At 37.1% G+C, this 22,304-nt stretch overlaps 1 protein-coding gene across 3 annotated transcripts in view; it reads left to right on the top strand.

The window, feature by feature from the left end:
- Window positions 1-20,283, top strand: part of sema4ab (sema domain, immunoglobulin domain (Ig), transmembrane domain (TM) and short cytoplasmic domain, (semaphorin) 4Ab) — a 64,786-nt gene extending 44,503 nt beyond the window's left edge. For 2 of the 3 annotated variants that reach the window (XM_049476398.1, XM_049476399.1), the window contains 14 exons: window positions 3,166-3,326; window positions 4,699-4,758; window positions 5,116-5,214; window positions 7,133-7,232; window positions 9,314-9,436; window positions 10,336-10,463; window positions 11,491-11,672; window positions 12,003-12,147; window positions 12,255-12,444; window positions 12,746-12,861; window positions 13,113-13,276; window positions 13,842-13,921; window positions 14,928-15,307; window positions 16,579-20,283. In XM_049476398.1, the coding sequence (XP_049332355.1) occupies window positions 3,166-3,326; window positions 4,699-4,758; window positions 5,116-5,214; window positions 7,133-7,232; window positions 9,314-9,436; window positions 10,336-10,463; window positions 11,491-11,672; window positions 12,003-12,147; window positions 12,255-12,444; window positions 12,746-12,861; window positions 13,113-13,276; window positions 13,842-13,921; window positions 14,928-15,307; window positions 16,579-17,061 (2,411 nt within the window). In that variant the 3' untranslated portion in view covers window positions 17,062-20,283. The remainder of the gene's footprint in view (window positions 1-3,165; window positions 3,327-4,698; window positions 4,759-5,115; window positions 5,215-7,132; window positions 7,233-9,313; window positions 9,437-10,335; window positions 10,464-11,490; window positions 11,673-12,002; window positions 12,148-12,254; window positions 12,445-12,745; window positions 12,862-13,112; window positions 13,277-13,841; window positions 13,922-14,927; window positions 15,308-16,578) is intronic. The other variant, XM_049476400.1, reaches the window with a different exon arrangement.
- The last annotated feature ends 2,021 nt before the right edge of the window (window positions 20,284-22,304 follow it).

Below are 22,304 nucleotides of genomic sequence, written 5' to 3'. Positions count from 1 at the left end.
TATCAAAACTTCAGTCTGTTTCAGTTTACCCTCATCGTACTGCATGTAGGTGCTGGACATTGCAAAAATAGTTTGATAACTGATACAAATAGATTTGTTTAGTATTTTGGTGGCCATGAAATTTTAATTTTATTGCAGCTATAGTGTTATTTTATCATTTACGGCTTAAGATTGTTTAAGATGTTTTTTCTGTACATAAGTCTGATGAGGCTAAAGTATGGTGATCTGAAACAGCTGCTAACACATGATTTTGTTTTCTTGTAATTTGACTTTTGTAACTACTGGGCAAGGTGAAAAGGTGAGAAGTTGAGCAGCATGTCAGAACGCTGCAGTCAAGGTGTTAACCACAACAGGCAAAAGAGTGCAGATCACATCGGTTCACACTTTGTTGCCCTGGCCTCTAGTTTCTTAGAAAAGATTTTAAAGCACTCCTACATGCCTTCTTTTAGATCTTGCACAGCTTTAAGTACCAGATTGAGATCAAACGGGCAACATTTACATTGTTCTCTGTAGGCAAAATACTTACTATAATCTCTTTTATGTTAAATATTGGTGGATATTGTATTATTTATAAAGTTTTTTTTTTTAAATATTAACATTGCTCTTTCATAATATACATTTGTTGGAGTTTTAATGCTTGTGTTGATTATTTGATTACTAGAACATCATTATCTTTTTTTGCCATTGCTTTTTTATTCAGTTAATATTATGGTATGTTTTTAAAATAATATTTTACCACATTCTTGCTGCTCATATGATCTCAGAGCTTCTGTAAAGCTTATTTTATGTATTAAACAGACTAAACAAAAACACTACTTGATTTCTATAAAACGTAAGACTCAAGATATAGGGATATAAAATAACATTAACATGAAAATCACAGGTCAAAATAAAATAGTTACTCAACACGTTGAGTAAATAAAATGTTTTATATTTTTGTCAAACACTAGATAATGCATTGGTTGTATTTTTTTTGTATTCTTTTCATTCATTTATTCTTTTTTAATCTCTAAACTTTAGAGAGACACTATATGGTACCACACAAATCACTCTGCAAATTTGCCTAGTTTTCCATATAAATACTGAGCGATTCTAATGATTATGATGTTATAAAGGCAGTAAGGGGTTAAAGAGGTTGAAGTAGAACAGTGTGATCTGAATGATTTGTATAATGACCCCAAGCTGTTTATCAGCGAAACCGATCTCTCTTCCTTGTGCTGTTCAGTGCTGTTAGTGTGTTGAGCACTGTGAACGCTTTCAGATGCCCCCTGCTAACATACAGAGACAATTTATGCTGCTGCTTTCTTTTTTTCTGCGTTTGACTTTTTTAAGCCTGTTTTTTAGCCAGCAGATTTAGATTTAAACATTTTAAAATTTTAGAGAGCCGCTTCAGCAGGTGTTTATATATAATGCAGAACCTGATGGTTGTAAAAAGGCCAATGGATATAACACAGATGAAATGTGGCACCTGTCAAAGTGATTTAGATCAGTTTCTGTCCGTACCAAAACAAACCGAGTGGGGGAAATCTTACCAGGCCTGGAGGGGTGTGTGTCTGAGTGTGTGTGTGTGTGTGTGTGTATCTAACTGCATTACTGTATATTGGTCCACTGCCACTGGAAGCCAGTTATAATAAAACAACAAAAATTCATTGATTCAGTAAAGCTGTTTCCCTCGGAGTAAAGTTTATTAAAAGCATATAAATATGTGCAGTACACTGTTTAATGAACCATTATTGAATATATTGTATGTAGTAACTCATAATATTATCATGGTGTATAATTAGATATTAAAGAAACATGCTGAGTTTAAGTACAGTCAGCTCTTTTCAGCCTATTTTAACTGTGCAGTATGTCATGGTATGCTGTGTGGGATCGGGGGAAAAAAAATTCGAGCCTGTGCATGTTCTGCCCGAGCCCGACCTGACCCGCCCCATAAATTTTCATTATGAGCCCGATTTAAACCACACATTTTTTTAGTCAGTAAAAAAACAAAGTTTGATTTTGTTACTTTTCTATATTGTGATTATCACGCCATAGCTTTATATAAAATAAATATAGCATTAAAAACAGACGCGTACATCACAGATTATTTTCTTGAGCCCGACCCAGCCCGAGGAAAGTGGTGGTAAATCTCGCCTCGAGTTCGGGTCGGGTCTGGTTTGGGCAGAGAATCTAAGCTCTAGTGGGTTAAATCCTCCAAAACTTCCAACCACCATTCCCCCAGTCCCATTTCCACAGTCAGAGTTGCCAGGTATAGACAACAGCATGCAAACAGTGTGCTGCAGCCATGGCAATGGGAGAGCTGGCAATTTTTCTATCTGAGCTTCAGTAAGGTTGCTAAACATAGCTAGGTTATTTACCACAACCATTAGGGTAGTAAAAACTGGCATTTTGGACACTGAAACACATATATTTACTGATTAACTACACAGTAACACTCGTCATCGCTTGCCATAGTATGTTAATATGGCAACCCCCATTGTTTTGCGTCTGGGGAGGAGCGGGAAGAGCAGAAATCTTTCCCCAGTGTTTGGTACTGGAGTCCTGTAGCCATTTAACATGCTTGCTTACTCATTACTGATTGTTCTTGTAAACTAGTGATTCAGCCTACTTACCCTAAATACAGTTGATCAGACTGTAGAGTGTTTTCGGCTTTAGCTGTAAGGCTGATATAAGGCTGATATGGTTTCTTACAATGTATGGCATGCTGTTATATATAAACACGGACTTCTGCACATTGCTTTGCCAAAACCAGAGTTTTTTTTAATAGGCTGAGGAGTTCTTTTGTTGTTTAAGATACATGTTTTTAGACAATAGTGAGTCACACAGTGTCAGAAAGCACATAATCAAGACCGCTAGAGATAGCTTAGCCCTTGACTAGCGTAGATATGTTTTGTTTACGTTTAAACATGCTACTCACAAGTTATTTCCTCACCTGACTTGAGCTAAATACATAAACTAAACTAAAGTGTGTGGAGCTGTACTGTAAAAATACACATAATAAGACATCATAATTATGTTAATTTTTATGTTTATGATTCAAAGTTAGCAATTGTTAGCATGCTAATTGCTCCAAATTTTAGAACATTTTCCATTTTGTTGTGTTTAAATGTCGGAGTTTCTCTGGCTATAATTTCTCACTGTGTGAATTTTGTGTGGTTGCAGACAGTCCAGGTCGACCTGTCGGCCTCTTCACTCCTCCAGATGTTTATAACTCCACCACACTGTTGCTGAGTGAAGATGAAGAGACGCTGTTTGTTGGTGCCAGGGATGCTCTCCTCTCTGTCAATGTCAGTCAGAGGGGAGGCCTGGTCCTTAACCAGAAGGTGGGTGTGACTTGACCTTATCTTACTTGATTTTTTTTTTTGAAAGATTGACATTCAATCTTCTTTTTGTTTGTTTGTTTGAAATACTGAATTCAGTTTAATTAGGTCTTCAGACTAACCTTTTTTTCACATCCACCCCAGTCAGTTGCTCCAATCAGAAAATTGCCAAAATATATATTTTTTATTATTCAACGTTACAGTTGTATTTGTGTATTTTCCTACTGCTATAAAGTCATCAGTTTTTTTTATCTTATCAATTTTTTCAACTATTTTTAGTCCTTTCTGACACATTGACATCCATCCACATCTACTCGTATTAAACGCACAGTTTAAAACGCACAGCCATTAATGCCAGGTTTACACTATGCGATTGTGATTGTGAAACGCTGACAGTTTTTTGTTGATATCCAAAAAATAAAATAAAAAATAACAATTGCTTGGAGGCCATTTTTCTCTGCACAGTTGTGTGTTATGAACTAGTGAAAAAGTCCCTAAAAAGTCACTGATGCCCGACAAATTTATGGCATGCTAAATATCTGATCCAGTCAGCGACTGTGAGACAAGAGAATCAACTTCCTACAAGCAATGGATCACATAGAAAGAGAACAAGAGCTGTTTATTTAGACTCTGACCACTTTCTGTTCCCCTGTTTATATCACTGTTAATCTCTAGCAGGGGCCCATGAGCAAGTTCTCTATAAATGGGGGTGAAAGGAGGTAAAAGCTAAAAACTTTAAATAAAAAATGGTAGATAACTTCTTGTTCTGAGTATTTTTTTATTTTTAAAAGTAGAATAATGCATTTTACAAAAAAAAGCAAAGAGAGCCTATCTGTATATTTCCATTTCTACAGCAAACAGGTTTTAGTCAGTAAAGGGTCTAGCATTACTGCTACCATGAGCTGGCTGGTTGGTGAGCTGAGCTTAAAAGCTTTAAAAATTATGTCTGTGGCACTGAAACATTTAATATAGTTTTGTGTTGAGGACATATTAAGTACATATTGGAGTATAAAAATGATGAGGCATTTATAAATTCTGATTGTACACAATTGCTTCATGTGAAACCAATTATTTTGGACTAGAGAGTCTATATTGAATTTTATTTGAATAGTTTTAGATTAAATCGTTAGAATAGAATAGTTTTAAAAAAAAACAAAAAGCTATAAAACAACTAAAAAATATTTAAAACCTTAATTACATTGTGTTATTCATGTTTTTTTTCTTTTTCAAAATATTTTTGCAATTTCTCTGTCGACACTGTAAAACAGTCTGTCATTAGCATCAACCAATGTTACCGGCCAGGAAATAAATCACTTCCAATAATGTGATTTCACTAAAGGGTCTGACCTTTCTTGTCCCAATTCTCCACTTTCAGCTCGACTGGTCACCCACAGAGAAAGACCTCAACGACTGTTCCATGAAGGGCAAGAAGAAGGTATGAAGTAAATGTGTTTATTGTTATTATTCTGACTCTTACTGGCAGTAATACAAACACAGACAGATTATTATTAATGTGGAATTGGTTCCTCTTCCTTATTCTTTAGAAATAAGTCACTAGAGAACTCTCCTCAGGCAAACAAGAATTAGTTTGATCAGGAACTAAATGTCCACAATTTTCCTCCACGCAATAAGTATATGAAGATGATAAGTGTCTGATATTTGCTTTGTTAGATTTGGAGCTAAATGTATACCTAAATCCACTTTCCTCAGACTGTGGTGGTGTTCATTAATCTCTAACATACGTGCTCATGTGGTTTTTAAAATGTTCTCTGTCTCTGTCTCTCCTTTACAGACTGACTGTCCAAACTTTGTTCGAGTTCTGCAGGTGCTAAACTCCACCCATATGTACGCCTGTGGAACGTTTGCCTTCAGCCCTCGCTGCACCTACATCGTAAGAACCTCACCAACACTCACCTAGGTCTTCTGTCTGTCTACCACTCTAAGAAACCTTGAACAGTGTGTGTCCGATCGAAAAATTGTTTTCCAGTTTAATGTCTGGCAGTTTTTGACCCAGTTTTTGGGTCAGTCTGTTCAGCACATTCTGGGAATATCCTAACTAACCTCTTTAGCCTGAATTTAATTGATCAGCCAACATATGTTTGGTGTCTGATATTTGCTTTGTTAGATTTGGTGCTAAATACGTACCTAAGTCCTCAGCTTATGTGGTTTCTAAAATTCTCTGTTTTTCTCTCTCCCTCTCTCTCACTCTCTCTCTCTCTCTTTCTCTCTCTCTCTCTTATATGATTTATTTATTATTTATTATATGTAATTTATATGTGTAAGCAGAGCTAAGTGGCTAGTAGTGTTAACAAGTAAACCCACATTTTATTAGCAGGGTGCTAAGTGCACACCTAAATAAAACACACACACACACACACACTCCTTTTCAGTAATCTTCTCTAATAGACCCGCTAGCACAGCCGCTCTTTTGTGTTGGTATTAAGCCACTGTCATTTCTTCGTTTGCATTTCTTATCTTCTTGTGAAACAGCTTTGACCACAGAGGAACTGTAAAACTGCTGATAGAAAACACAACGGCTTCAGATTTGGTGTAGTTAGCAGATTTAACTGTGACAACAACATGATAAATTGTTCAATACTATAACTGTTAATTATTTAAAATCTGTTTAAAGGTGGCCGCAATCAATTTATAGTACCTCGACTACCCAGACTGACTGGGTAATTGTTATTTTATTTGATGAAGTGCGTTCTTTCTCTTTTTTAGCGTTAATTCTAAACACACACAGAACGACAGAGCAAGTGGTCGCCAACACAGTCACACAGATTTGGCAGAACATGAGGAAAATGCAAGATCAAATGATATGCATACTTAAGAACATGGGATCTTACAAGTTTTCTAGGAGGTTAAAATGCTTACCAGTTATGCAAAATGCGTAGGTACATGTTGGCGATTTTTGCCATTTTATTCATCGATTCAGAATCGTTTAAATCGAGATCTAAGAATTGGAAACTTCCCCCAGTCCTAGTAAGTGCTGCATTGTTCACCACGTAATAATAATAATATAATAATTAATAACCAAATCAATAGCTTCCTCTACCTTTTCTGTTTCTGTGCTGTTTTTTCCCTTCATCCAGCCATAAAAACTACAAAGGCCTAAAGAGTGTTTTTAATGTCTGTATGGACATGTTTGTGAGCAGTGTGTTATTTGCTCATTTACTTGTGAATGTCTGTGCATGTGTGAGTGCATGTGTGTGCTTGTCCTTCACACATCAGCACCCATTCTTTAATCCTGTCATGTGAACAGGGATGTCTTGTCATTGGTTTCGTGCACTGCTGTGCGCTTTCGTGAGCAAGAGTGAAGTGCGTGTGTGTGTGTGCGTAGTAAGCTTCGAGGAAGAATGGCGTGTGAAGTCTTGAGAGAAGAGCCCTTCGCATGAATTGCTTCCTGGCCAGTGACTGAAGGATAATGCTGATGTTACTGACGTCTCTCTTGCTCACAAACTCAAACTCAGCAGAATAGAGCACAGACTTTATTCAGGCTTGTTATGAAAATCACACAAGATACTTGTATGTGTTGATTTTTTTATTCTTTAAATGTGATTCGGTTTTTAGAATAATTGTTCATTTGTTTAGATATATTTCAGATATGCCCCTTAGTTTTCGTTTGCAATACATGCAGTTCACTGCATTTTTTGTACTAGTGAATTAGAAAAAAGGATAACACTTCTAGGCCAAATCAGTCTAGATATGAGACATTTTGAACTAAATGTCTTAATTTTAATTAACTTTTTTGTTCTTATTATTTATTTGTTTAAACATTTTCATTTTGTGTATATGCTTTCTCTTAGAATGCTGCACAGTTCTCACTGGTAACTGGCAGTAGGCCTGAAGAGGGCAGAGGTCGCTGCCCTTATGACCCCTACCAGAAAAACACAGCCATTACTGTGGGTAAGACTCTCTAGTGGTAAATGTCTGTAATGGGCCGGTTCTGCTTTCCCAGTAGAGTTTAGTTTTAATCTAATCTAATCTAACAAACAAAATGCACCTAATTATAGAGCTCAGGAACAGGTGAGTAATAAAATAGGATATATATATATATATATATATATATATATATATATATATATATATATATATATATATATATATATATATATATATATATAAATATATATATATATATATATATAAATATATATAAATGTATTTTAGGCCCATGTGTGGGAGATTTTTTTTTTTTTGGCCTCATCTTAGCCATTAGTTTTTACAAAGAATTCTAAAGTTGTAATTTATAAACACATTGAATGCAATGGGGAAAAAAACAAAACACTCAGCAGGTTCTAAAGAAGAGTATATATCGCCACCCGCTGGCCAAGGTATTCATTTTTAAGGAGACGGTTCCAGCCATTTTAACAATAAACATACTTTAATGAAATGTTTTCTTTTCCATATAACGAGTTTTAACACTATTTTATAAAGCAAAATCTTTAAATACAAATTTAAAAATTGTTGTTGTTCCATTTAATTTACATCAGGGCTTTAACTGTAAAATATCAAAAAGTCATCTCCCTGTTTTATAACAATAAGGACAAAAAAACAATTGAGCTGTTCAGTGAATTTAACTGCTTTAGTCTAAAAATTTGTGTCAATATTTTAAGCTGTGTCTTGGCTCTTATGTATAAAATATTATTCTTAAATGTAAATTGAATGTTTTGGAATATTAATAAATGTATTAGTGATTTTAACAAATATGTTTCTTGTCTTAGTTTTGAATAAACTTAGAAGTGTAGATAAGTACTAGCGGCCCTGTGGCTTCTGATAAACATGACAAAAAAAAACGAGCTGTGGATGAAGATAAAAGGGATTGTAACAGACCAAGGAAGTCGGGCTTAAAAAAAGCGAAAGTGAGCTCTTATTGACTGTGACATAATCCTCATTCTCTTAAGCTCCTGATTGGCTTAGGTTAGTTTGACATGAGTAGTGTATGTAAAGCAAATAACTAGACATACACTCTATTGATCTCTGAAAATGACTAAGTTAAAATTGCATTTGCATTTTACTGTGTATTAGCTTAATTTAAGTAATCAAGTAAATAAGTCTTTCAGAGAAATAGTAATTTCAGTTTTTGACAAATGTTTTACCGTATTTTTTGCACTATAAGGTGCCCCATATTATAAGGCACACTATTAATGAACGTGTGTTTTCTGGTCTCTTTTCATACGTAAGGCACACTGTATTATTAGGTGCATTTTAAGAGACGCTATAAGGAACTTCTAATTCAGCAGGTCTCGGTGGGTGGTGGTGGGGGGTAGGTTAGCTAAGTTAGGTAAAGCTAAGCTAAGTAAACAAAACTGCAATTATAAAAATGACTTTAGTCAACGAGTGCTGGATGTTAATTTACACAGATTTCTCTCCTGAAAACTGTTTATTTGGGTGAGTGAAGTGCTTCCATTTATTTACAGTAAGCTTAAATTACAGAATTTCTGTAGCACTAAGATTGGAGCATTAGCATTAGCAGCTAACCGCTACAGCAGTGATGGCCGGGGTTGGTAGAAGCAGTGGTTAGTAGGAGCAGGTTACAGGCCGATAATACTCACCAGTAAACGTGGGAAATAGCAAGCATGGTTAGCGGGTAATGCTACTCCAGTCCAGGTGCTAGAGAACTAAACTGAAACGTCTGTATAACGCTGCAGTTTGGCTGAGTGGCTTTCCTGCTCCTTAGAACCTGACTGATAAAATTCATACACGAGATGCACCGGATTATGGATTATAAATATTCTATTCTTTAAATATGTTTATGTATACTTTTTTTTGTTTGTTTGCTTTCATCGTGGCCCAGGTTTATAGTGGCTGTCTGCTTGTTCCTACTGCTAAATCTGCACCTGGTTCTGTTTTGTGTTCACTGGTTGTAGTATATAGCTTTTAAGACGAGCAAAGGTGTGTGTAAATTAAGAGTATTAAATGTTTCATTTTTATATTTTCATGCATAAAAGTTTACTCAGGTTTCTGTGTTCCCCTGTGTGTTTTAGATGGAGAGTTATACACTGGTACAGTAGCAGATTACAGGGGCAATCGACCCATTATCTCTCGTCATCTGAGTGAAGGAGAACATGTTGATGTGAAGCTGGATGATACAATGGGCTGGCTAGAAGGTAGGGGTGCGAATCTCTCAGTGTCTGGCCATTCGATTCGATTCCGATTTTTGGGGTCACGATTCGATTCAGAAACAATTTTCGATTCTGGAACGATTTTTCAAATCAAATGGCCTATAAATTTTGTTTAAATTATGTGAGAAGATAAAAAGATGAAAGGACAATGTAAACAAATAGAACATTTATTTAAAACAGTAAACTTAGGTTCCTTACTGTATTTAATCTTTTTGCAACATAGTGACAGTGCCATAATAATGAATGGCTAATTTCTAGCATGGTTAACTAATCCTGAATTCATTTCTAAAAGGAAGACATTGTTAAAACTGAAAAACACTTATCAATGTAACACAGCCACAAGGTCAAGAGTGGAACTAGATAGGCTATAATTACGTAACTAAATACACTAGATTTTAGCATGCACACAGGGAGAGACAGTCGCGCAGTGACGCGCAGAGCTTTTTAAACTGTACCACAGAGCTTTTTAAACTGTACTGCAGAGCTTTTTAAACTGTACTGCAGAGCTTTTTAAACTCTACCGCGGAGCTTTTTAACTGTACCGCGAAGCTCTTTAACTTTATTGCGAAGCTCTTTAATTTTATCGCGAAGCTCTTTAACTGTACCACGGAGCTCAGCTACGGAGCTGTACCACGGAGCTTTTTAACTGCGACAGTAGCTTCACCCAAAAAAATCGAGTTTTTGAAAATGAGAATCGATTCTGAATCGTTCAGTGTTAGATTCGCGATTCGAGCTCGAATCGATTTTTTCCTGCACCCCTACTAGAAGAAAAAAAAAAACATACAAAAAATAATCCACCATTCCTCACATTTTGTATGACCCTTAATGTAGTTTCAAGTTTAATCTTTCTTCTTATTTTCCTTTTTTTCTTTTCACACACATAGATCCCACCTTCATCAGCTCCACCTTCATTCCCAGTGAGGAGAAAGTCTATTTCTTCTTCAGTGAGCTCGCCGGAGAGTATGACTTCATCAACAAGTTCACAGTGTCTCGCATCGCTCAAGTTTGCACAGTAAGTGATTTCTTGCATTTTATTTAATTAAATCGTTTTATTAAGTATATCCAAGACATAGTGGACACCAAATAAGCGGGAATACTTGCGACAGTTAGATGCAATCTAACTGTTATGTATCAAGATTATTTTTATGTTAATATACTGTAGAATATTTAATAATATAAATAACATTGCTATGTGCTATTCTATATTATAATTTTAAAAGATACTTTAAAAGGAACAATCAGTAATAAATCTGAGCGAGTGTGTGAAGTGGTTACAGGAGTTCAATTTCCAAACACTGGATAGAGTTTTCTACCTTAAACACAAAGCTCACACAGGTTGCCAGATTGATACAAAGTGGCAAGTGACAACAAGTCTTTCTCTGTATCTAATCTGTGAATATGTAAGTTATAAATATAAGATTTAATGTCCAAAATTTTCGTCTCTACCATGTTAGTGGTGGTGCTAAATTGCTCAGCTAAGATTAGCAACCTTACTAAGGCTCAGTGATTACCTTGTTCAGTTCACTCGTTTCTATGGGTGAAGCACACTGTTTGCATGCTGTTGTCTATGCCTGGCAACCCAGGGCACAGATACCACAGATTTCTGTGATGTACCATACATTTCAAATAATTAGCTCAGTGTTTTTCCTTAATATCTGATAATAAGTTCTGATCTTATATCCTAATGGAAATATAATACTTAATGTTTTTTTTTTAATTAGTATATTTGCTGTTACTTTGCCTTAATAGTTCTAGTACTTCTGTTTTTCCAGTACAGTGGATGGAACCAAGTTACTGTTTCATTGATTTATAAAATTGTCCATCAGAATAGGCCATGAACCAGCCAATGATCAACAGCTCTCAAATAGTGTTCTGAAACTAAACATGTTTTTCTTATTGTTCTTTTAAGATTAACATATGTAAATTAGCTTTTTCCTGATTGAAAAGAGCACTGCGCCTTATTCTCAACACTGATCATAACTTCAGTCTTTTAATAATATATATGTTGTTTAATGATACAATTTTCTATTTGTACCCAGAGTGATGTTGGAGGTCAGCGTACCCTGCAGCGGCGCTGGACCACCTTCACCAAAGCTCAGCTCCTTTGCCAGGCAAACGGAGAGCTGCCTTACAATGTTCTGCAGGACATGACCACCCTTCATCCACCAGAGGGAGCTTCTGAGGACGACACACTGTTCTACGGCATCTTCAGCTCACAGTGGTGAGTCCAGAGTACAAACATTACCCCATAGACAGGTACACAGTCTGATCCCTATTAATGTAACAGACTTTGGAGTGAGCTGTAACACTCTTATTCTAGTAAAAATCCATACATTTACAAAAATGTGAGTGGCTTACTCATTTTTGTGAGATAATGTATGTGATGTACCATTTCCTCCACACCATGTAACATCTTAGTTGAAATATATTTATGGCTGGATAGGCCAAATACAGACCATTACTATCTCAGGCCCACCTTTTATCAGCTTCACTTTTTATAAACACTATTTATATTTTACTAAGTTGTGAGCCTATGCTGGTGTGTGTGCAGGTCCGTGAACTCAGGTCGCTCTGCAGTGTGTGCATTCAGACTCAGGGCCATTAAAGACGTGTTTTCTGGAAACTACAAATACCTGAACAGGGACACGGTGAAATGGAGCACCCGAGTGCAGGAGAAGATTGCCAACCCTGGAGAGGTGAGTTCTTAATTGTACTGAAATCATAATAAAGCATTGAGTGTTTATTAACAGTGATTCTCATTTTGTTGAACTTCTCATTGTTTTTGTATCTTTTCTCCGTGCAGTGTGGCCTCCACAATGCCTCAGATAACACCCTGCGCTTTGTGAAGGAGAACTTCCTGGCTGATGAGAGTGTCCTACCTGTCAATCAGGAGCTGACCATTGTGTCACCTGATCACCAGTACAGCAACATTGCAGCTCAGAGAGTGCGGGCAGCTGGTGGGAAAGATTACACCGTTCTGTACCTTCTCACAGGTTTGTTTGACACAACTAAGATGTTCTAGATTTTAGGTCAAATCCAAGGTCAAATCCTAAAGTTTATTATACAAAGCCACAGTGTGTGTGTGTACACACAGACTTACCTAAAAACTTGCGTACACTGGTAAAAACTGTTAAGTTTCACAAAGGTATTCGTAGGTTTGTTTTCTGTGCGGTATAGATCTCCAGGTAAATAATTCAAGAATATCTCAAGTATTCTCAATGTCTCAACCTTCTTGATATATTCTAGATATATTTGTTTTTATGTGTTTTAAAATCTGTTTGTCTTTTTGTAAAGAAACTGGCTACCTGCACAAAGCCGTGCTTCTGGATAAAGGTGCCCACATCATAGAGGAGATCCAGGTTTTCACAAAACCTCAGCCAGTGAAAAACCTCCTGCTGTCTGTCACCAAGGTACATCTAAATTCTCAGTTTTTGCTCAGCAGCTCTAGGAATCACAGTCCAATATAGTATTGTTTATTGCTAGACATATTACTGGACATGTGAGCCCTCAACCAATGAAAACCTCTTTCCACCATCTGTCAAAATCTTAGCAAGCATTTGAAATATCATAACTACCACCTTACACTACCCAAGCACCCATTAGTTGTTATAGCGAGTTGTTTTTGCATTGTCTAATGCTTCGTCTCCTGTTACTTCTGCAGGGTCTGGTGCTGGTGGGAACTTCTGAGGGAATAGCGTCTGTACCAGTCTCAAACTGCTCGTACTACTCAAGCTGTGCTGAGTGTGTTTTAGCCAGAGACCCTTTCTGTGGCTGGGACCTCTCACGAAGAGCTTGTGTTGATATCAACTCTGTTAGGGAGAATGTGTAAGTAGAGTTGTATATTCTTATGAAAGGGAAAAAAAACACTTTTAAAGCCTCACACTGATGTGATGGTCCTGACTGCTCTGGATTCATAGGGAAAGTTTCCCAGGCAGGGATTAGCCTTACTCTAATTACGTAGCCTTACTCTACTAATTGTTAGTTTCATTTCATTCAGGGCTTCTGTACTAAGAATATCTAGAGGTATATCGCATCTGTATCTCTAGATATGTAATGTATGAATGTTATGTTTATTTGCATAGCTTATTATGTAAAAGTCCCTATAGTACATTAATTTTTCATTATGCATTAACTTGTCTGTCAGCTTTACAGCACATTTTACATTTTAAAAAGATTTCTTGTATGTACACTGTACACGGTCATGAGATGGATTGAAAACTAAAATCTGCACTTAGTTGTGATAAACTACAAGTCAAGAAATATTACTAAAGATTATGAGGCATTTCTTAGTGTGTGCACTACAAGAGAATTCACAATATACTAGAGGGTTAACAATAACAGGGTGATTAATGGGCTGTTATTAAAGTGTTGGTCTTCATTTTTTCCAAAGTGGTCAGGATGTGGAAGGAGGAAACGTGTCTGAAGTGTGTAAACCCAGATTACGCTCCTTCTCTCCGAAATCTCCTGCAAGTGAGTAACAATGCATTACAGACAAGAACCTGTTATTTCTCAGAGTTTGAGTCTGAAAATATGTTTATTTTGTTTGATGTTTACTGTAGTATGAGCTGCTTTGTATTGTGTACATCATTAAATTGTTGTGTTGTCCTGTGTCAGAAATGTCTTTCCTTTTATATGTGCTTTTTTGTTTATAATGATCTTCAATAATATCAGTCAGTGTCATTTAATCTGGTCATAAATTAAACAGTTAAATAGTGCTTCGGAGCCGGCTTACATTTCCAACCACACCACACCTCTTCTCTTTTTTTAAGGAAACTTATCAGCTAATCATGCTACATGTAAACTCTAAATGCTATTGGAAGAGCAGCAGCGTTTGACCAGAACAAGCACCAAACTGTTGTGTCTGAGGGTTAAGATGGTGGTAGTATTTTTTTTTTTGTATTAAGTGCAAATGGGTTTATCAGTCACCACCTTTGTTAACTAGTTTACATTGTTAGCTGCATCTAAACCAGTATTGCATATATTTCTCTGAAGAAAGGTTCATCCTAAACTGATTCATAATAGTGCCTCCAGGAGAGCTTGAACTGTTTATTTGGTGAATTCAATTTGGGATAGAAATGTAACCTGCTGGACGATTTAGGGCATTATATAGATTTACAGCATTTACAAACCTGTCCAAAAAGAATGTTGTTCATCCTTTGTCCAGGTTTATCTCAAAATGTATTGATTCTACTTTAAATCCATCTGTTTACTAATGTAGCTAAAGTACAAGAATCAGAAAACATATTTAAGTTATTAGACAAGCTTTAGGGCTAAATAAATAAAATTAAAAAAAATGTTAACTTCATTGCATTTTCTTTTCTTTTGGTAATGTCACTGATCAACCCTGTTACCACAGTCTGTTGTCTGTTGAAATCAGCAGCCATTTTGTTACCTGCTTAGTCTGTGTCTTTGTGTCCCTGTCTCGTGGTGTCCTGTGTGTGCGCTCATCCTTGGCACCTAATCCTGACCACTTCAGCCACGTGTCCTCCAGGTGAGCTGGTCTACGTGTCTCTGAATGAAGTGGTCCATCTGCGTTGCCCAGCTGCGTCCCACCTTGCCCAGCTGCACTGGGAGCGGCTCAACAGCCAGATCTCACCCAAAATCTACATGCAGCACGAAGACGGCAGCCTCAGCTTCCTCGCCACCCCATCCACCCTGGGGCAGTACCTCTGCCAGGCTGTGGAGAACGGTTTCACGCAGACCCTCTACGTTTACCAGGTCAGACAGAAGAGCAACCCCACCGTACAGCCTTCAACGCCCAGCAGACCACAGATTACACGCACATCTGAAAGTGGACAAGGAAGCACGGGTGCTACCACAAAAGGGGTGACCACACCACAGACTAAAGATGAGACGGTAAGAAAATATATGGATATCAGTGGTGATGTGTATATTCTTATGTAAATTATTTGACACCTATGGTCAAATGGCATTTTGTTGATGGTCTACGTTTAAATAAGTGAACAAATCTTGAATCAATTTTATTCTTAGATCACAAATTAAATATATAAACAGTAAATGATTCTTATCTATTATGATTCTTCCTAAATGATGCAAATATCATAAAAACAGCAAAACGTACAATTGCTAAGAGCTTTAAATCTGTTAAGACCTGGCACTGTTTGTTACAATTGCTAGCATTGTTAGCATCATGGCTCATTTGTTATTTTTAACTTAATAACTCAGGTTCAGACATTATACACATATCATTGCAATAGATAAAACTTATCCTTTGTAGTCAGTGCAGTTTGTTCAGCCTGTCATCAAGTATCAGTGAGTAATCCAGACTAGAAATCATATAGCATTGCTGCTAACCTGCTCCAAAGCTGCAGAGTCTAATGTGTCTGGTAGCATTGCGGGTCTATAATAATAATAAAAAATATATATAATAATTAACATTATTTGTTTAGCACTTTTCATACATTAAAGTGCAGATCAAAGTGTTGTACAAAAACAGATGGGTGAACAAAACAGCAACAAAATTAAGAAATACACGAGAAGCAAGTAAAAGAAAAAACGAGAACCAGAAAATGTTATGCTTCATAAGCACTAAGTAGATGAACTTAAAGACTCTATTTGGAATTGTATTCAGTCAGCAGTTCAGAAATGTAAAAAGGTTCTAAACTGTTTATTGATTTATATTTACTAATTAATTAAACCTTAAAACCAATTCTAAAAGTCACAGACAGCCAGTAGTAGAAAGCTACCACCCAAAGCCAGCTATTAGCACAGGCTGGCTGCTGTGCCTGTCAACATTATGGCTTTAGCCTGAATGAGCCTTACTGTTACTATAGAGACAAACCAAGTTTCGGTTTAGAATAACAGAATAACATAAATGATGTAGATTTACCTTCTCTAACCAGTGCAGTGACTTTAATTTGTCAACAATTATTGGCAAATAAACCAGCTCAGAAAAACAGTTAGATACAGCCCCATCCCTGAAGCCTTCTCTGATATGGATGAATGTTGCACTATTTAAGGTGAACAGAGAAAAAAAAATCTATAAGAATCTGTCTCATGAAATGTGTCATGTATCAATAAGCGACTATATTTTAACACTTTAGTGTGAAAAAATAATGACTGTTATTAGTTAACTAAAAGTGGTGTCTGTCTTTATCCTAACACAGATGGAACCGAAGCCCACGACAAAGGTGCTGGTGCCCACCATGCCTGCGAGAAAGACTCCAGCAGCGACCACAGGCAAGACCACCAGAAACAACGTCACCATCAGGGAGGAAAAGCTGGAAAAGGAGAAAGTCAAAAGCCTTGAAGGGGAACGCCAACTTCTGGCTAAAAATCCCAGCTACCTGCAGGAGCTGGTGGTGGTCTCTGTGCTGTTAGCATTGTGCATTAGCGCACTGCTAACCATCGCGCTGTTCAGTTTCAGGCAGCGGTGTCACATCAGGACAGCCCCTCACAGCCCAGGCTCACGAAGAGACGCAGAGAGGGCAGGGGAAGACGTGTCTCATGAGAGAGAGGCTCTTAAGGGTAATGCACCAGGGGCAGGAAAACAAAACGGACATGCCCACGGCGTAGCAAAATCTCCAAACTCCCTCAGCAATGGAGCGCTAAATGGCTCTAATGGCCACCTGCCTAATACGCCTATCTGAGGCTGACTAATGCCGTTTTTTGTTTGCTTGTTTGTTTGTTGTTTCCTTTACCTAGGGCTGCACAATATCAGTAAAATAAATTATTAAAATAAAAATAAAATTGCTGTTAGGACTGGTTCAAGGAATACTTGAATGAGTGTTATTTTCATACATCATTTCGATTTGTTTCTGGAGACTTTGTATTATTTTATCGATAATTATATCCAGGCGGTTTAATTAGATGAGACCTTTAAATAGAACCGTTATTGTTAATAAACTAAAAATATTAAAGAATGAAAAGAGTGTGGACACTCTAATTATAATAAATATATAAACTTGACAATATATTTACTGCTTGACAAACTGGGCATTTTCATGGACCACTAAAAACTGGTAACTAAAAGAGTAAAAATATCTGAGAAATTAGTTACTTTACATTTTTGGACAATACAAAAAAATGACCAGTGCAGAATGTGTGGTTAGTCAGAGGAATCTTTATAACTTATTTTACCAACCTGCTTTAATATAAACATCTGATTTCAGTTCATTTGCACTTTCACCTGTGTACACAAAAAATACATCACTATTAAAAGAGCCCCCTCCTGGATATATTTCGAACTGCAGTAATTCATATTTGAGTACTGCTTCAGAAATCCGGTATTTAAGGCCTGTGAAACTCTGTGAAAATCTGGCAGGCCATAATTGCTGCGTATTATGAATTGAAATTGTGATATGCCTTGTAATATTTTCAAAGCATTTCGAAGTATGTGTCATGTGTGCTTAAAGCATTGACCTGCATTATTTTTAGCAACGTTTTTAAAGTACAGACAGGTACTACTACCGAACAAACAAATATATTGTGCAGTCCTAGAGGGAACTATTCAGAATCTGACTGAGTCTGTATAGCCAAACAAATGCTGAAGGTCAAGAGGTTCACCCATCACCCATCACCTGTTTCTGAGCCATAACTGTCTTAGCTTGACCTGCAGTGGTGGTCCTCATTAACATCCACATAACTTGCTACTTTTAGCCCAAGAGGGAAACCCTTTTCTTTTTTTTTTCTTTTTTCTGAGGTCAGCACATCTCACCACAGCTCACAAGGACAATTTGCCATTATTGGACGTGATGCTGAGCTACTTTTTGCACTTTCTTATGTAAACATTTCTTCAGTCTGTACATATTTAACATGTAATTCAATTCAAAGTGACAAAAGTGTTTTTTATTAGTAGTATAGATGTGCACATGGAAAATGTCTATACACCAACTGTCAAACAACGTTTGTGCTCAGCAACCCTGGTTATAATGAGGTGGTCTTGCTAAGAATGGACAAAGATTACTTTTTGAAGACTTCAATGATTTTTTTTTAACTGATCCGAATTCAATTCAATTGAAATACAACAGTGTTTACCTTAAGAAATATCCAACAGTTAAGAAGTTACTGTACTTGAAAGGTATATAATTTTTCCTTTCCCTACACTTTAATGTAGTAAATATACCAAGACAGGTTTAGTGTCTGATCTTTTTCTTTTTTAGTTTGAGCACTGGAGCTACAAGGCTAATGTATCCAACAAGTAATTGATGCCTAAACTTCACCAGTTAGCTTCAAACTACCTGCCTGATAGCACCAAACATCAGATACCAAATAGGTCTTGGATTAGCAACTGTTCATGGCAGTAAGAGGGAAATTGTGCAAATCCTTTGATGTAAATCTTTTGAGGCCACTGATCTTCAGTATTATTTCTTTATTTCAGCTGTTGAAAATTTCTACTTTCTTACCCTGACAGTATAATTCTGTCGTAATGTTTTTTTTCTTCTGTGTGTAATTTACTAAATTTCTTACCTGTCTATTGGTTTGCAAAATGTGGAGCATGTGTTAATGATGGGTTTATGTGCTTATTTAAATTGCCACCTTCTTATTTTTCGAATATTAAAATCACTCACCATGGTACAGTGTAAGCTAAAGTGATAATGTCCGTTGTCTGAAACTTGCTAATTAATTAAAGGGTAAATCCACTGTTTTTTTAAATCTGTTATAATTCAGTGGTTGAGATGTAAATAGTTATTCAGAGTGGAGATTGGTGTGAAATGGTTCACTGTAAAGAAACATCTTAGATTTAATTAAAGTGGTGTTGATGGGATCCAGGATTGCCATGAGTCGTAAGTATAATCTGTTGCTCATATACTGCTGCGTGACACACGAGAATGCCAAGGGGGTCGTGTTCTGCCGGGGAGGTGGAATTAGGCACGACAATGGTGCAAGTGCAAGTTTTAAGAGCTCATAAATCAATATCTGGTAGAATAACCCTCCTTTTTAATTACAGTTTTCATGTATCTTGGCATGTTCTATTCCACCAGTCTTACACACTGCTTTGAATAACTTTATGGCACTTCTGGTGCAACATTTCAAGCTGTTCAGCTTGGTTTGATGGCTTGTGATCATCCACACGAGGTTTTCAATTTGATTAAATCAAAGAAACTCAACATTTTTAGGTGGTCGCATACAGAGCTGTATATCTAAACAGTGTACTTATATCCATATTGTGTAATAATGTTTAAAACTCTCCTAATTTAGCACCACTGTGATCAGTTCTGACTTAGCATGTTTCTCTACAATGGAACATTTCACACCAAACCACAATTGTGCTTATTTATTTTTTAATCACATCTTAATCATTAAATCTTCCATGTGAATGCCGCTTAAGGGAGTTTGCAGGACGGGAGGGTTTAAACAGGGTGCTGCTAAATATTCATATTAACATATTAGGGTCTTAAAAATAGTTTGATACTGTGGAGCTAATGTGAACTGCCTGGATGTGATTAAAAACATGTAGCACCTCAAAAATCATGCAGCGCCACCTAATTTGTGACAATCACTTGTGAACTTGTGATGTTGCCAAATCTTGTAAAGGTACGAGGCAGACCCTGCTTTGGTCTGAACAATTCAGAGTTACAGAGAAAAACTTGGCTGATCCTGTTATTTAATGTCACTTTGATGATTTGATGATGCTGTGATGTACTAAATAAGAACTGGAATGTTTGCCAGTGTTGAACCTGTGTTTTCTTTTTGTTTTTTCTTTAGTTTTTCTTTTTTTTTTCTTGGCAAATTCAGCTCACTGTACATCACTGTTAAGAGAATATTGTTTTATTTTTATACAGTTGTTTCAAAATAAAAAAAGTGATTGGTAAAATGCATTAAACAACTTGTTGGGATTTTCAACACCGTTCAGGTTACCCAGAAAAGCACCATTTCACCTGCTGTGTGCATTATTCTCACTGTAAAGTTTAGTTGGATTGCATTTGGTGGAAGGGTGGCTGTCGTGATGGTGTGTCCATTAAAACACAGGAGGATGAACAGACTTCAACTGATGCAGTTTATTCTCAGAGTCACAGCATATTTCACGATGAGGCAGAGCAGGTGTATGAATGGACAATTAATGCATGGCTGAGGAAAGGATGGATTGAGGAAGGAAGATGATGTAGGGAGACATAGGGTGAATGGAGAGATTATACAGGATGGTTGTATCTACAGGATGGATACACAGGATGGATGGTTTTATCTACAAATAAACAAAATACAAGGATCAGTAAAACAATACAAATAGTGCAACAAAAGAAACAAACCAAGTGAGCAAACAATAAACCCAATCACAATCAAATTGGACAAGTTAACATAAATGAATTAAGTAATAAATCAGAAAACTTACACAAACACACATCCATTGGAAGCTCAGTCCACAATCCAAAAGAGGTTCAAATCCTCAGACCATGCCAAACAAAGAAATAATAAAATGGCCGACAGTGCCATTTTAACCTCTAAGCCCCGCCTTATCCTGCTGCAAAGAATTATGGTCTATGTAGTTTACCTGCTCCCAGGGAATTTCCAACAGCCGCCCCTCAATATGTGTGCATATTGATGAATTTAGGAAGAAAGAATATTAGATTCAGAAACAGCCTGAAGTGGAATAAGACGAGCTACAGGTCTAATATAACTTTTACCATTTAAACATACTTCAGCTGTACGAACTTGTCCGTCAGAACTTGGAATAAGGCGAGAAATTTTGCCTACTGGCCACATACCTCTAGGCTGTTGAGGGTCCATTACAAGTACTGCTGTTTGTGAGTTTGGGCCATCAGTCAACTGTTTCCATTTATGTCTTAGTTGCAAAGTGGGGAGGTACTCTCTAATGAATCGAGTCCAAAATTGGTCTGCCAGGATTTGGCTGTGCCGCCACAGTCTCCGTTTCAATGCATCAGTCTGTGCATACACTGCTTGTGGTAGTGATGCATCCCGCCGCCCCATGAGCAGAATATTAGGAGTTATTGGATCCAAGTCAGAGATATCTGAAGATACATAACCCAGAGGTTTTGAGTTTAACATACCTTCTATTTCCACCAGTACTGTTCTCAAAACTTCCTCAGTTACAGACTGATTACAAAGAATGGTTTGAAGTGCTGTTTTGATGGATCTGATCTCCCTTTCCCATGTCCCACCGAAATGAGGAGCGTTAGGAGGATTGAAATGAAAGTTTATCTGGTGTTTGGCCAGTATTGTTTTCAAGTTAGAATTGAGGTTCTCGAAAGCTTCTTTCAGTTCTTTACTTCCACCTTTGAAATTTGTTCCTTGATCAGACCACAGCTCATAAGGACATCCTCTCCTGGAAATGAATCTTCGAAGTGCCATTAGAAAACTGTCTGTGTCAAGGTTATTGAGCAGGTCAATATGAATGCACCGTGTAGTTTGACACTTAAATAGTATGCCCCATTTTTTCTCCGTTTTGCGGCCATGACTAACCATGAAAGGTCCAAAACAATCCATTCCTGTAGCCCAAAAGGGGGGTTGCCATACCTGCAAGCGAGACGATGGTAGATCTGCCATTTGTGGATTGATTGGTTTTGCTCTCCATCGTCTGCATTGCATACAAGACCACTGGTGTTTGCGCACAGCTTGCCGTCCGCGCAGAATCCAGTAGTACCTTCGAATTTCTGAGAACACTCTCTCTGGACCAGAGTGAAACAGGATCTCATCATAATGCTTGATAAGGAGTGATGTTAAAGGGTGCCTGGGATCTAGAACTATTGGATGGATGGTGTCTGGTTCAACAATGTCTAACCGTCTTAATCTACCTCCCACTCGAATCAGTTTTGTATGGGGATCATACTCAGGTGCTAAAGCTGAAAGTCTGCTGGAGTTTGGAACAGGGTGGTTTGCTTTGAGGGCATTCATCTCTTCAGGGAAACTTTCGTTCTGGGCTTGGGACAACAGC

Source organism: Astyanax mexicanus, chromosome 3 (genome assembly GCF_023375975.1).
Source record: "Astyanax mexicanus isolate ESR-SI-001 chromosome 3, AstMex3_surface, whole genome shotgun sequence".
Taxonomy (NCBI): Eukaryota; Metazoa; Chordata; class Actinopteri; order Characiformes; family Acestrorhamphidae; genus Astyanax; species Astyanax mexicanus.
Note: the sequence above shows the minus strand (reverse complement) of the source record. Positions and strands in the feature narration are given on the sequence as shown.